Source organism: Eschrichtius robustus, chromosome 10 (genome assembly GCF_028021215.1).
Source record: "Eschrichtius robustus isolate mEscRob2 chromosome 10, mEscRob2.pri, whole genome shotgun sequence".
Classification (NCBI taxonomy): Eukaryota; Metazoa; Chordata; class Mammalia; order Artiodactyla; family Eschrichtiidae; genus Eschrichtius; species Eschrichtius robustus.
Window position 1 is genome coordinate 6,398,877 of NC_090833.1, and position 12,571 is coordinate 6,411,447.

At 39.0% G+C, this 12,571-nt stretch overlaps 1 protein-coding gene across 7 annotated transcripts in view; it reads left to right on the top strand.

Moving 5' to 3' along the window:
* The window catches only part of FNBP1 (formin binding protein 1), a 147,864-nt gene that overhangs the window by 108,570 nt on the left and 26,723 nt on the right, over positions 1-12,571 (top strand). For 3 of the 7 annotated variants that reach the window (XM_068553616.1, XM_068553614.1, XM_068553615.1), the window contains exons 7-10: positions 4,114-4,242; positions 5,548-5,694; positions 8,072-8,269; positions 9,212-9,394. In XM_068553616.1, the coding sequence (XP_068409717.1) occupies positions 4,114-4,242; positions 5,548-5,694; positions 8,072-8,269; positions 9,212-9,394 (657 nt within the window). The remainder of the gene's footprint in view (positions 1-4,113; positions 4,243-5,547; positions 5,695-8,071; positions 8,270-9,211; positions 9,395-12,571) is intronic. The other 4 variants (XM_068553617.1, XM_068553621.1, XM_068553618.1 and 1 more) reach the window with 2 other exon arrangements.

Consider the following 12,571-nt stretch of genomic DNA (forward strand, 5'->3'; position numbering starts at 1 on the left):
TTTTGAAAATACTTTTAAAGATATTTTTAAAAACATATTTGTAGTAATGAGTAACTGACTCAGCACTAGTTTTAGAGAGAGACTCTTGAAGTTCCATCGCAAAATAAACATAGCAGCTTACGAAACAAAAATAGATTTCCATAGTAAATCTTGGTCAGAACAATGGCACATTCCTGGGCCTGGGATTCAACAGTGAGTATTAATTCAAAGCAGCTGGATGCTGGGATTGAGAGTAAGACAGTCCTGTCTTCCTGCTGTGGCCTTGCAGAATCTGATGTGTGACAATATTTTGCTGCTTTTAAATGTTGCTTTATCCTTTTAGTGAGTCAGAGAGAATCTGCAGAGGTACAGAGGCTTTTGCAACCTCAGGTCCAAACTTTTCCTTTCAGGAAAACTCCCAGAGAGATCATGCTTCTTTAACAAAAGGTAGACCCATTCCCTCTGGAGTCTGTTTGTTTTCTTCTACTCAGCTCACTTTCCAGGCTGGATTTTATCCATGTTCTTCCTTATCTCAGTTTCTTCCATAGTTTACATCTACTGGTCACCTAGTTACATTTCAGGAATGCATTGTGCAGGGCACTGTGAAACTATTATGAATTAATATGCTTATAAAAGCAATTATATAGCCAAAGCAAAAACATGATTAGAGATTCTGGGGAGTTCGGAGGTTAGAGGATGACAACCACTTCCAATCGGATGGTGCTGGGGTACCTCTGGCAGGCTCACCTCCAGTTCTCATGAGTAAGATATTCCATGGTCGTTACGATGGCTTGATTGTCAGGAAGCATTAATCTGCTTATGTGGGCTGTGTGTGCGTGTGTGTGTGTGTGTATACACACATTAAGTGCATTTAATGATGCCATTCTGACCGCTGTTTCAGAACTAAGCTATTTTAAGTTTTCACCAAATTAGAATCATTTCTCCAAAATAAATAAGGAGACTGTCCATCTTGCTACTCTCCTTACAAAAGAGATGACGCAACCTCCCTCCCCTGGGATTTTTCTGAGACTTTTTTTCTGAGGAAGTTTTGTAAATGAAAGAGAGAATTTTTTAGAAATGGGAGGTCTACCTGGGAATTTCCTTGTTTGTTTGTTTTTTCCCCCATAATCATAATAGAGTGAGAAATGATAAAATTCTAGGCAATTGAAAGAGTTAAAAGGGTTTTTGAGTTGGTTGCATCAGGGGAACAGATGGAGTGCACGTAGGTGGGGAGGCTACTATTTAAATGGAGGAGGGTTACTGTGTATTGGAAAGGCATGGATTTTGCAGGGTAGCTGGGGACTCAACATGCTGGGAACTAGCTTAGTGTATTTGCTAGTGAACACAGTAAAGCGGAAGCCAAAGCGTATGGTCAGGAAGGGAGTTAACAGTCCGCTGACAAAGAGGAAGAATGTGGCAGCTGAACTAACTGAGGGGAGGTGAGAAGTTGGTAAATTGGTTTTGAGGTACCTAAAGGTCTTAAGAAACTAAGAAACCTCAGGTAGTAAGGAAATCAGTTTGGAAATATTAATATTGTTCCCTGCATTTGGGAAGTGTTTACGTATGAACAGGGAAGAAAATAAAGGAAGCACCTCTGAATGACCACCTTGGGCTTTCACGGATACACAGATGAGCAAAGCATATCAAGGAAGTGAAATCAGGTTAAGCCTTCAAGTCACAGAGGCAGGAAACCAATGAAGGACATGGAGGTGCGAAGAAACCGATCTGATACCAGTGATCAGACAGAGAGTGGGACAAACGACTCCTGCCTTTCTTCTTCGTGTTGGCATTTGAACGGTTCTTTGTTTTTTCTTTTTCTTTTTTTAAGCAGTTAGGTTCAGTAAAACAAGACAAAACAACAAACAAAAGTTGCCTTGGGTATGTTGGAACAAGGCCCTTTTCCTGTTGTGTTGTTGGTTCAGTGTGGTAAGTTTGCCCCGTATACAGGCCAAGCCATCTCTTCATCTGGCAGGGGGTAGTTTTTTCCCTGCACGGACCTCAGATTGTCTTAGAGATTCATGAGATTGTATTTATCAAGGTACCTCCAAGGTGCTAGAGGAATCTGAGGAGTTCTTACCAGCATAACAATCTCTGCTATTTGTGGAGGACTTGTGACTTTACAGGCATTCTTGTTTGAACTTTCAAATCGATTCTGCAGCTTGTCACTAAGAGCCCCTTTCTTGCCTGTGTGTAATTAGCCAAAAAATGAATGAGAAGAGAGAAACAAATTTATGAATTCTATTATTATTTAGGAGAAAAGCAATGCAGTAAAACACAAAATAGCACGCACGCACACACACACACACATAAAAAGCACAAAGAGAGCACCATACTTACTGCTTCTTTGAAGTATATTCTGAAAATAAACATAGTGGAGAGTTTTAGAAAGGTCGCTTTAGATCAGTGGTTCATATACCTTTTTTTTTTAAATTAATTAATTAATTAATTTATTTATTTTTAGCTGTGTTGGGTCTTCACTGCTGTGCACAGGCTTTCTCTAGTTACGGCGAGCGGGACCTACTCTTCGTTGCGGTGCGCGGGCTTCTCGTTGCAGCGGCTTCTCTTGTGGAGCACGGGCTCTAGGCGTGCGGGCTTCAGTAGTTGTGGCACACGGGCTTCAGTAGTTGTGGCACACAGGCTTAGTTGCTCCGCGGTATGTGGGATCTTTCTGGACCAGGGATCACAGTCGTGTCCCCTCCATTGGCAGGTGGATTCTCAACCACTGCACCACCAGGGAAGCCCCGATATGCCTTTTTAATTCATGAACTCCGTTGAGAATTGGATTAAAAACTTTATGGATCGCCCGTCCCCTCCTCAGGAAATAAAAAATATGATCAGCGGTTCCCACAAGGGAACCTGAATCTCAGTAACATAAATGTGCGAATTGGGCCAAGTGCAGACAGTAAAGAATATTGGCACATGTGTCAAACTAGCAAGTAATGCCAAGTTAAGACAATAGAGAATGGTGGGGTTTGTGAAAAATTAGGGTGCACATCCTTGCCTAAAGTAAATTCAAATTCTAAATAATTTCTTTTTCTTTTTCCTTTTTTCTTTTTAATTGAAGTGCAGTTGATTTATAATATTATGTTAGTTTCGGGTGTACAGCATAGTGATTCAGTATTTTTGTAGAGTATACTCCACTCTAGGTTATTACAAGATAATGGCCATAATTCCTGTGCTATACAATATATCCTTGTTGCTTATCTATTATAAATATAGTAGCTTGTATCATTAATCCCATACCCCTAATTTGTCCCTTTCCCCTTTGGTAACCACTAGTTTGTTTTCTATCTGTGAGTCTGATATTCTTTTGTACTATTTTTTTAGATTCCACATGTAAGTGATCTCATACAGTATTTGTCTTTCTCTGTCTGACTTATTTCACTAAGCATAATATTCCCTAGGGCCATCCATGTTGCTGCAAATGTTAGTATTTCATTCTTTTTTATATCTGAGTAATATTCCATTGTGTGTGTATATATATGTGTGTGTGTGTGTGTGTGTGTGTGTGTGTGTGTATCACATCTTCCTAATCCAGTCATCTGTTGATAGACACTTGGGTTGCTTCCATGTCTTGGCTATTGTAAATAGTGCTGCTATGAATATTGGGGTGCATGTATCTTTTTGAATTAATGTTTTCATTTTTTTTCCTGGATATATACCCAAGAGTGGAATTGCTGGATCATATGGTAGTTTTATTTTTAGTTTTTTGAGGAACCTCTATATTGTTTTCCACAGGGGCTGCACCAGTTTCCACCAATAGTGTACAAGGGTTCACTTTTCTCTACATCCTCACCAACATTTGTTATTTGTAGACTTTTTCCTGATAGCCATTTTGACAGGTGCGAGGTGATATTTCACTGTTGTTTTGACTTGCATTTCTGTAATAATTAGTGATGTCGAGCATCTTTTCATGTGCCTGTTGGCCATCTATGTGTCTTCTTTGGAGAAATGTCTTTTCAGGTCTTCTGCCCATTTTTGGATTGGATTGTTTAAACAATTTTTTTAAAAAACAGCACCTGCTAAATACAACAAATGGAAGGTAAATTTGATCCTCCAGTTCCTCCAGTGTGCAATCCTAGGCTTTTATTTATTATGTGTAAACATGTGGGTATTCTCATTTTTTGCCCTAAGGCACGACAACAAGCTCAAATGCGTCACCAAATGGCAGAGGACAGCAAAGCAGATTACTCATCAATTCTTCAGAAATTCAACCACGAGCAGCATGAATATTACCATACTCACATTCCCAATATCTTTCAGGTAAGGAGTTCAGATCTCTCAGATTTGCTTTGCTTAGAAAAACGTTGCCTTGGAATCATGATTTCTGGGCTTATATTCTAAGTATTTATATAATTCCAAGTTTCCTCTAATTCAAATCATTTTTTAAAACATTCAGATCAAGCACTGACTGACATTAAGATGAAATCTAACATGAATCTCAGGATTAATCAATAGCCTTTGCAAACTTCCTTGGTTTGCCCCTGCAGCCATTCTTGGTCAGTCTTAGAACTGTGATTCTCAGATTAACACTCTTTTTGGTAAAAGGACCGTTCTGGTTACAAAACTTCCAACTTACCTTTAGGAATCTAAGCGGCATTGAGACAGTTGTAGGATTTGAACAGATGACAGTTCTTTCCTTTGGATTGTTTTTCTTTTGGCTACTTTAGGTTGTCAAAAATAGTATGAGAAAAGATACATACATTCCCACTCTGGGAATTTTTTACAACTTAAAGTCCAACTGTAGAAAAAATAATAAATATTTGTGTCATAGTGTCTACACAGCAAACAAGAACCTCCAGCTTGTAGAAGCCAGGTATACTAGTTAATGTAAGCCTGTGTTGGGTCAAGGCAGTTAACCAAATACCATACTTTTGGTAAAGGATAAAGCAGTGCCTCAAAGATGGAGGAGATGTTTAAAATCTAATACCAAATGGTGTTAATAGTAAAACTACTTGAGTTTCGGGTTCTTAATGAAATTGGAATGGAATTGTGTAAAGTGTACATTTAGGCAGCCCAGCAATTCATAAAATAGGTGTCCAGCTGGCTAAGGTAGAGGCACAAGAAATTTACGGTTGCTGTAACTCTAACCTTTTTATAGGCCTATTTCCCGCCTAGAGAATTTTTTAGAGGTAACAGTGCTGTCAAGAAACAACTTCCTTAAGTAACAGTGGACCAAACTGGGGCTTCCTTGGTGGCATAGTAGTTAAGAATCTGCCTGCCAATGCAGGGGACACGGGTTCGAGCCCTGGTCTGGGAAGATCCCACATGTTGCAGAGCAACTAAGCCCGAGTGCCACAACTACTGATCCTGTACTCTAGAGCCCACGAGCCACAACTACTGAAGCCCGTGTGCCTAGAGCCTGTGCTTCGCAACAAGAGAAGCCACCGCAATGAGAAGCCCATGGACTACAACAAAGAGTAGCCCCCGCTCGCTGCAACTAGAGAAAGCCCGTGCACAGCAATGAAGACCCAAAGCAACCAAAATTAAATTAATTAATTAACTGATTTTTTTAAAACCCAGAAAACAGTGGACCAAATTAATTTTATGCAAATTCTAATGTTTCAGAAAATACAAGAGATGGAGGAGAGGAGGATAGTGAGAATTGGAGAATCAGTGAAGACGTATGCAGAGCTGGATCGGCAGGTGATTCCAATCATCGGGAAGTGCTTGGATGGAATAGTAAAGGCAGCCGAGTCAATTGATCCGAAAAATGTAAGTACTGTAGTTCGGACTTAATTTATAACTAAGAGTTTGCGGTCCCATTATTTCCCTGCCCCTTTGCACAGTGACCATATTTAATCACCTGAAAGTAGTTGCTTTCAGTGGTCACAAATACTTTTCAACAGTAACAGCACCATTTTAGAGTTTTTTAGTTCAGCCCTCTGTGTTTTGGATTAGTATAGTCACTGGCACACTTAGGATTGTAGAGCTGAATCTGCTAGTATAGGTTTAGGTTCATATAACAATGGCAGTGTTGTCTTAAGGTGGTTTATTTTTCCTCCCATGTAAAGATGTCTAGAGGCAAGAGGGTCCAACCATGGTATGGGCAGATGGTCCACAAGTTCTCAGGGACCCAGGCTTCTCCTAGTTCACAGCTTTTGATGATATGACTTTCAAACTCAGTATGGCTTCTGTAGCTCCAACCATCACATCCAAATTCCAGAAAACGTTATATAGAGAAGGGCCCATGCCACCTCTTTAAAGAGGCTTCCTAAAATTGCTCCCTGTACTTCTGCCTACATCTCAAGAGATCTCAGAGGTCAAAACTTAGGGGCCACCTCCTGCTGTACAAAAGACTGGGGAGTGAAGCCTTTTTGCTGGGTGGCCATGTGCCTGACTTAAAATCAGGGTTCTTGTTACTAAGAAGGAAGGGTGATTGGCTATTGCAAGACAGTTCATCCCTTTGGCACACCTACAAAATCAGTGTCAACTGAAATAGCTATGGCAAATTAAAATGTGGGCTCACTGTAGGAAGTTGAGATTTTTCCAAATTGTCTTCTCTAGTAGTTTTTTTTTTTTTAAAGATTTATTTATTTATTTATTTATTTAATATTTATTTTTGGCTGCAATGGGTCTTTGTTGCTGCATGTGGGCTTTCTCTAGTTGTGGCGAGCGGGGGCTACTCTTCGTTGCAGTGCGCGGGCTTCTCATTACGGCGGCTTCTCTTGTTGCGGAGCACGGGCTCTAGGCGAGTGGGCTTCAGCAGTTGTGGCACTTGGGCTCAGTAGTTGTGGCTCACGGGCTCTAGGCACGTGGGCTCAGGAGTTGTGGCTCGCAGGCTCTAGAGCACAGGCTCAGTAGTTGTGGTGCATGGGCTTAGTTGTTCCACGGCATGTGGGATCTTCCCGGACCAAGGCTCGAACCTATGTCCCCTGCATTGGCAGGCGGATTCTTAACCACTGCGCCACCAGGGAAGTCCCATCTAGTAGATTTTTTAAATCAGATGATCATTGAGTTAGAAAGTTATTACAAATCACATGTGCTTTTGTAACAGTTTAACTATACATCTATCTATCTATCTTTGACACGATGGTTGTCATTTCCTTACGTGTTGGTCTTCACCACCTGACCCCAAGAAGATTCTGAACTCAAAGTTCCTAGCAGGGTGCACACCACAGAGTAGGCAATCAGTTCACTGATTTATTCAGCAAACATTTACTGCACCATCATCACTGGACATCATCTAGGTACTAGGGACACAGTGGAGGAAAAACAGAAAGGAGCTTACATTCTAGTAGAGGAGAGACTGTGAACAAATATATACATAAAGAAAAATTATTCAATAAAGTCATATCTTTGAACCACAATTAACCAAAGAAATCAGAGAGATTATCTACTCTTTGTTTTGACTTTGTGTATGCCAAATTGCTTTAAGACCTTCTGATGAGAACCAGTTTTTGTATTACTGTATTTTTCAAGGGAATTGCATAATAAATGGCCCAATTTTTCTGCTTTTAGCAAAGTCATTCTTTTTTTTTTTTTTTTTAAATAAATTTATTTATTTTATGATTTTATTTTATTTATTTCTTGTTTCTGGCTGCGTTGGGTCTTCGTTGCTGCGCACGGGTTTTTCTCTGGTTGCGGCGAGTGGGGGCTACTCATTGCAGTGGCTTCTCATGTTGCGGAGCACGGGCTCTAGGCATGCGGGCTTCAGTGGTTGTGGCATGTGGACTCAGTAGTTGTGGCTCGCGGGCTCTAGAGCGCGGGCTCAGCAGTTGTGGCGCATGGGCTTAGTCGCTCCGCGGCATGTGGGATCTTCCCGGACCAGGGATCGAACCCGTGTCCCCTGCACTGACAGGCGGTTTCTCAACCACTGCACCACCAGGGAAGTCCAGCAAAGTCATTCTTAATTAATATTCGTTTCTGTAAATGTAGAAAAATGGTTAGTTATTAAAAGTATCTTCAAATCTCAGCTAGACATGTAGCTTTACAAATTATTCTTTCTAATGATAAAAATATTACTAGAAAATCTATTATTAATCAATATAACTTATTTAGAATATCATCTGTATGAGGTCATCATAGTTCATTGTGTAAAAGGTATTTGCATGCATTTGAACGTATTTGTGTGTGATGGGTGTAATTTCAGGATTCACAGCTGGCCATAGAAGCTTATAAGTCTGGTTTTGAGCCGCCTGGAGACATTGAATTTGAGGATTACACTCAGCCGATGAAGCGCACTGTGTCAGACAACAGCCTTTCAAATTCCAGAGGAGAAGGCAAATCAGAGCTCAAATTTGGTGGCAAATCCAAAGGAAAGTTATGGCCGTTCATCAAAAAAAATAAGGTACTGATGGCTGGACCCAGTGTGAAATGAGTGTTATAAAGTGTGGAGATGTTCACTTTATCTTTTAGTCTTAAAGGAACGAAGATTTTAAGCTTGTTTCAGAATGCAAAAAAAAAAAGCTAGTGTGCTATTTTATTTTAAGACAGTATCTCTCTTTGGTGATGGTACCTTGGCTATGGCCATTTGTCTTATTGCAGACACATTATCACCTGTACCGTGTCACCCACACTAACAGATTACTGACCTCTGGCTGTTTTGCATCATGCCTTTCACTCCTAAGTCTCCTAGATTGCTGGTTACCTGGGCTGGGAGTAGGAAAATTGTACAACATTTCTATAACCATGTATCAGCATATCTAATTGAAATTGTTTCCATGGGTTAATAACTTGGTTTCCAACTCATGTTAACATATGTATCCATGAACATTTTTCATTTTCTTTTTGTAGTGTGATACGTAAGTGCATGACAGCATTAACCTGGGCATAAAGTATGATCAAGGCGACATGACTGCTTTAACCTTAGAATAATTTAATATTTCAAGACTGTCTTTGCTGTTTTCACAACCTTAGCATTTAAGGACTTTCATTTTCTCCCATCAAGCTGTGTTCGTTTAGGTGGTTTAGAAATATTTACCCTTCTGGCTTACACTGGTTTAGAGTAACTAATTAGAACGGTAGTTTGCATGTGAAAGTCTGCATGAGCTTCTTGTCAGATATTTTTTGCTATTCTTCTGTTGCTTTACTTACTAAAGCTCCCACTTTCATCATATTCTCATTTAACATATCCTTACATATTTTCTTTTGGACCATGGCCGAAATATTTAATTGTTTGTGTTTGACTTGCTTTGGGTTTCAAATATTATTTGATGCTTATTTTTGTTTTGTGTCTTATCTTCTTGTTTCTGATTTTTTACTCTGTCACTGCTCCGTCTCTTACACGTAGCTTATGTCCCTTTTAACATCCCCCCATCAGCCTCCCCCACCTCCCCCTGCCTCTGCCTCACCCTCTGCTGTTCCCAACGGCCCCCAGTCTCCCAAGCAGCAAAAGGAACCCCTCTCCCATCGCTTCAACGAGTTCATGACCTCCAAACCCAAAATCCACTGCTTCAGGAGTCTAAAGCGTGGGGTAAGTTCTGCTCTGGAATCCTGTCTCTCTTGTGCGCTTTGGTTGCATGTTTTGTTCTGCATAACTTATTTTGTTTGTGAATGACTCCATTGTGTTTTCCCATAACATAAAACAATAAGAACCTATGATTCATTATAGCCGGAAAGAAGAAGAGCCACAGAGAGAGGAAAGAAGGAAGGAAGCAGGATGGGTGGGGGAGGGGTGTGGAGCCAGCCACCCCAGAGTTCTTTTTGTCTGTAGTACATTTTGGATGGACCTTTCTCCGTTTCCCTTTTGAAACATCTAAGTCATTAATATTTTACCTTGATTTTACCAAAAAAGGAAACTTAGATTTCGTTTCTAAAGCTAGCAACATTTGAGGCGTTGGAAATCACTGTATAGTCAGAAAATATTTGCTTAATAATTACTGAAACAATATGTAATGAGGGTACTTTTCTCTGAGCTATGCCTCAGGGTTTGAGGCGAAATGGTATGGGTTACAGCGGTTTCTTTAGCTATTTTGGTGATCGTACAAGATGTTGATTAAATATCTGATAACAGACTGACTGCAAAAAGGCATAATGCAGTATTTATCTTAAAGGGGGAAATAATAGCGGCTCACATTTACTGAGTGCTTGTCATTTGCCAGACTCTGTTCTATGCGCTCATTTACTTTTTTCAACCACCCTATGAACCTAGGTACTAAGAGTTCTTTATTTTACTGATAAGAAAACTGGTGCATACAAAGATGAAGTTAGGAAGATATTGAGCCAGGATTTAAAGCCAGGGAGCCTGCTTATGATCTGAGATTCTGTAAGTCCATACTCAGGGAGAATCTATTATACTATGATTGACTCATAAGTGGATGTTATTTAGACTCAGGTTTGCCATCCTAATTAAGATCTCATGTGCTTAAGTCACAGGGTTTTATGGAATTGATCAGCAGTCCAAAGTAGATACCAGTTCGGTTTTTTAGAAAAAGATTGGAACAAGGTCATTCCTAGCCTCCTGAATAAACCTAAATGGTCAGTCTAGTCTAAGCCATCCCCAGATATTCTTTATAATGAATAATGAGTAAACAAACATTCAATGCATTAACATATCCAGTAAGGTTTTCTTTTGTCCTGTCCTGTGGGAGTTGAAATATAGTTGTAGTGGGATGTGTTCTTGTACAAATACAATTTTTACTTTTCCCTTCCTCTGTGTAAAAAAGTTGTAAATATAGTAGATAGCTACATTGTTACCTTTTAAAATAAGGGACAAAAACCTCATTTCTTTATATGCAGAGTTCCTTTAGTAATGGAATCTCAAAGTTTTATGCAAAGAATGCAGTTGGTGGAATTATCCTGTTTTAAGGTTACCCAGCATATCCAGGTTAAGAATTAGAATTTAATTTCCTAAAGATTTCAAGGGAGGCCTTGTTGGAAGGCAGAATATAGCTTCAAAAGTGGATGATGAATCGTGTTGAGTTCTATAATTAGATCTCCATTATGCTGGCTTTTAGAATTCTCCATCCATCTCTGCTCCTTGTTCATCGAAGAATTTTCAACATATGACTGTGTGTCGCTACACTAGACTATAGACTATAAAATTTTCCATTAACTGTAAATCAGTTACCCCATCTCTGCTGCTTCCAAAACCTTCACAGAGCACTCATTTATTATATTTATAAATATATCTCTGCATTGTCTTTTGCAATCTCATAATGAAGGATGTTGAATATTCATGATTGTTTACCATTTGTGTATGTATCTATTCCATTCTTCTCTCAACATCACAGTCTTTTGGTTGCACATGGTTTCTGAATCATGTTTCATGGTGTTCTGTAAATGTTTAGGAAGAGACCAAGAATGTCAGTAATCAATAAGTGTAAGAAAACATGGCTAGGAAAAAATTAACACTTGAAAACAAAAACAGTGAAATGAGAAACAGGTTATTTTGATTAATTAAAGGAACCCTATCCCATTTTTAAAAAAAAAAACATAATTAGCAAAAATAAATTTTATTTCTTACACCTCAAATCTGTGCTCAGCAAACTTCTATTTTTTTAAAAAAATTTCCTAAACTTTGAGTGTGTTTTCAAGAATAAACACACACACACACACACACACACACACACACACACTAGAAGCATCAGTAAATAAATAGAAACATATTTTTGCTTCCCTCATTTTTAGTTGATCTGTTTTTAGGATCAGATTTGATGTACTTTTCTTCAGGAAGTAGCAGTGCAGAAAAAAAAAAAAAGGAAAGGAAATACATCATACAAGTAAGATGAGGAAGTTTAAAAAAATCTGAAGTTTGGGGAAATAAATTTGATTTTAAAGCAATTTCAAAACGGAAGGTACATGGTTTAACGGGATCCATGACTAAAATGATGCAGTCCTTGATATTTCATTTATTCTACTTTTTAAGACTGTTACGCCAAAGATAGGAAAAGGATTCTAGGAGAATAACAAACCTGTTATTTTAATATGTCTTTTTATTTATCATGTTTTTCAGCTTTCAGATCTAGATTTTAATCATTTGTTTCTATTATCAGAATGTATAAATCCTATGCAAACGTTTCTTCGCTAAGTAATTTCGTTTCTGAAGAGCTAAGTAGGATAAAATATTTTTTGTTGTAAATCATTCACATTTGTAAGCAAATGTCTCATTGAACATCTTTAAAGATTGGCATGCCACCATTATTAACCATTATTTCATCTTTACTGAAGTCAAAGAAGAATGAAGCTAGATTGTGTGTTCTCAATTTGCAGTCTACAAAGTGTAACTTTATTGTCTTAACATTTCTTTTTCTGGTATGAGCAAGGGGCTTCTAAATCTAAAATATGGACATACTTTCCCCACGTTTTAGAGTTAATTGTACAGAAAAATACCATCATCGTTGATCAAAAGATTTTGAAAATCCCGACCAATTGTTTATCAGATGTAACAATCTTCTGGTTACTTTCATTTTATTTATTTTACCTTGTTCTCTTGCTGATTATTGGCAGACTCAGTCTCTCTGTTTTCACAAAGAACTCATGAAGAGGACGATAGGGAAACCCACGTATGCTTTTGAAGCTAGGGATTATGTTGTAAGTTTACCTGTGACGGCTAGGTCATACGGTCACGGCACAGGCACTAACCCCTGTGACAGCACCAAGACTGGGGACCCAGATGCTCTCTGACCCGGACGCTGGGAAAAGCCTCACT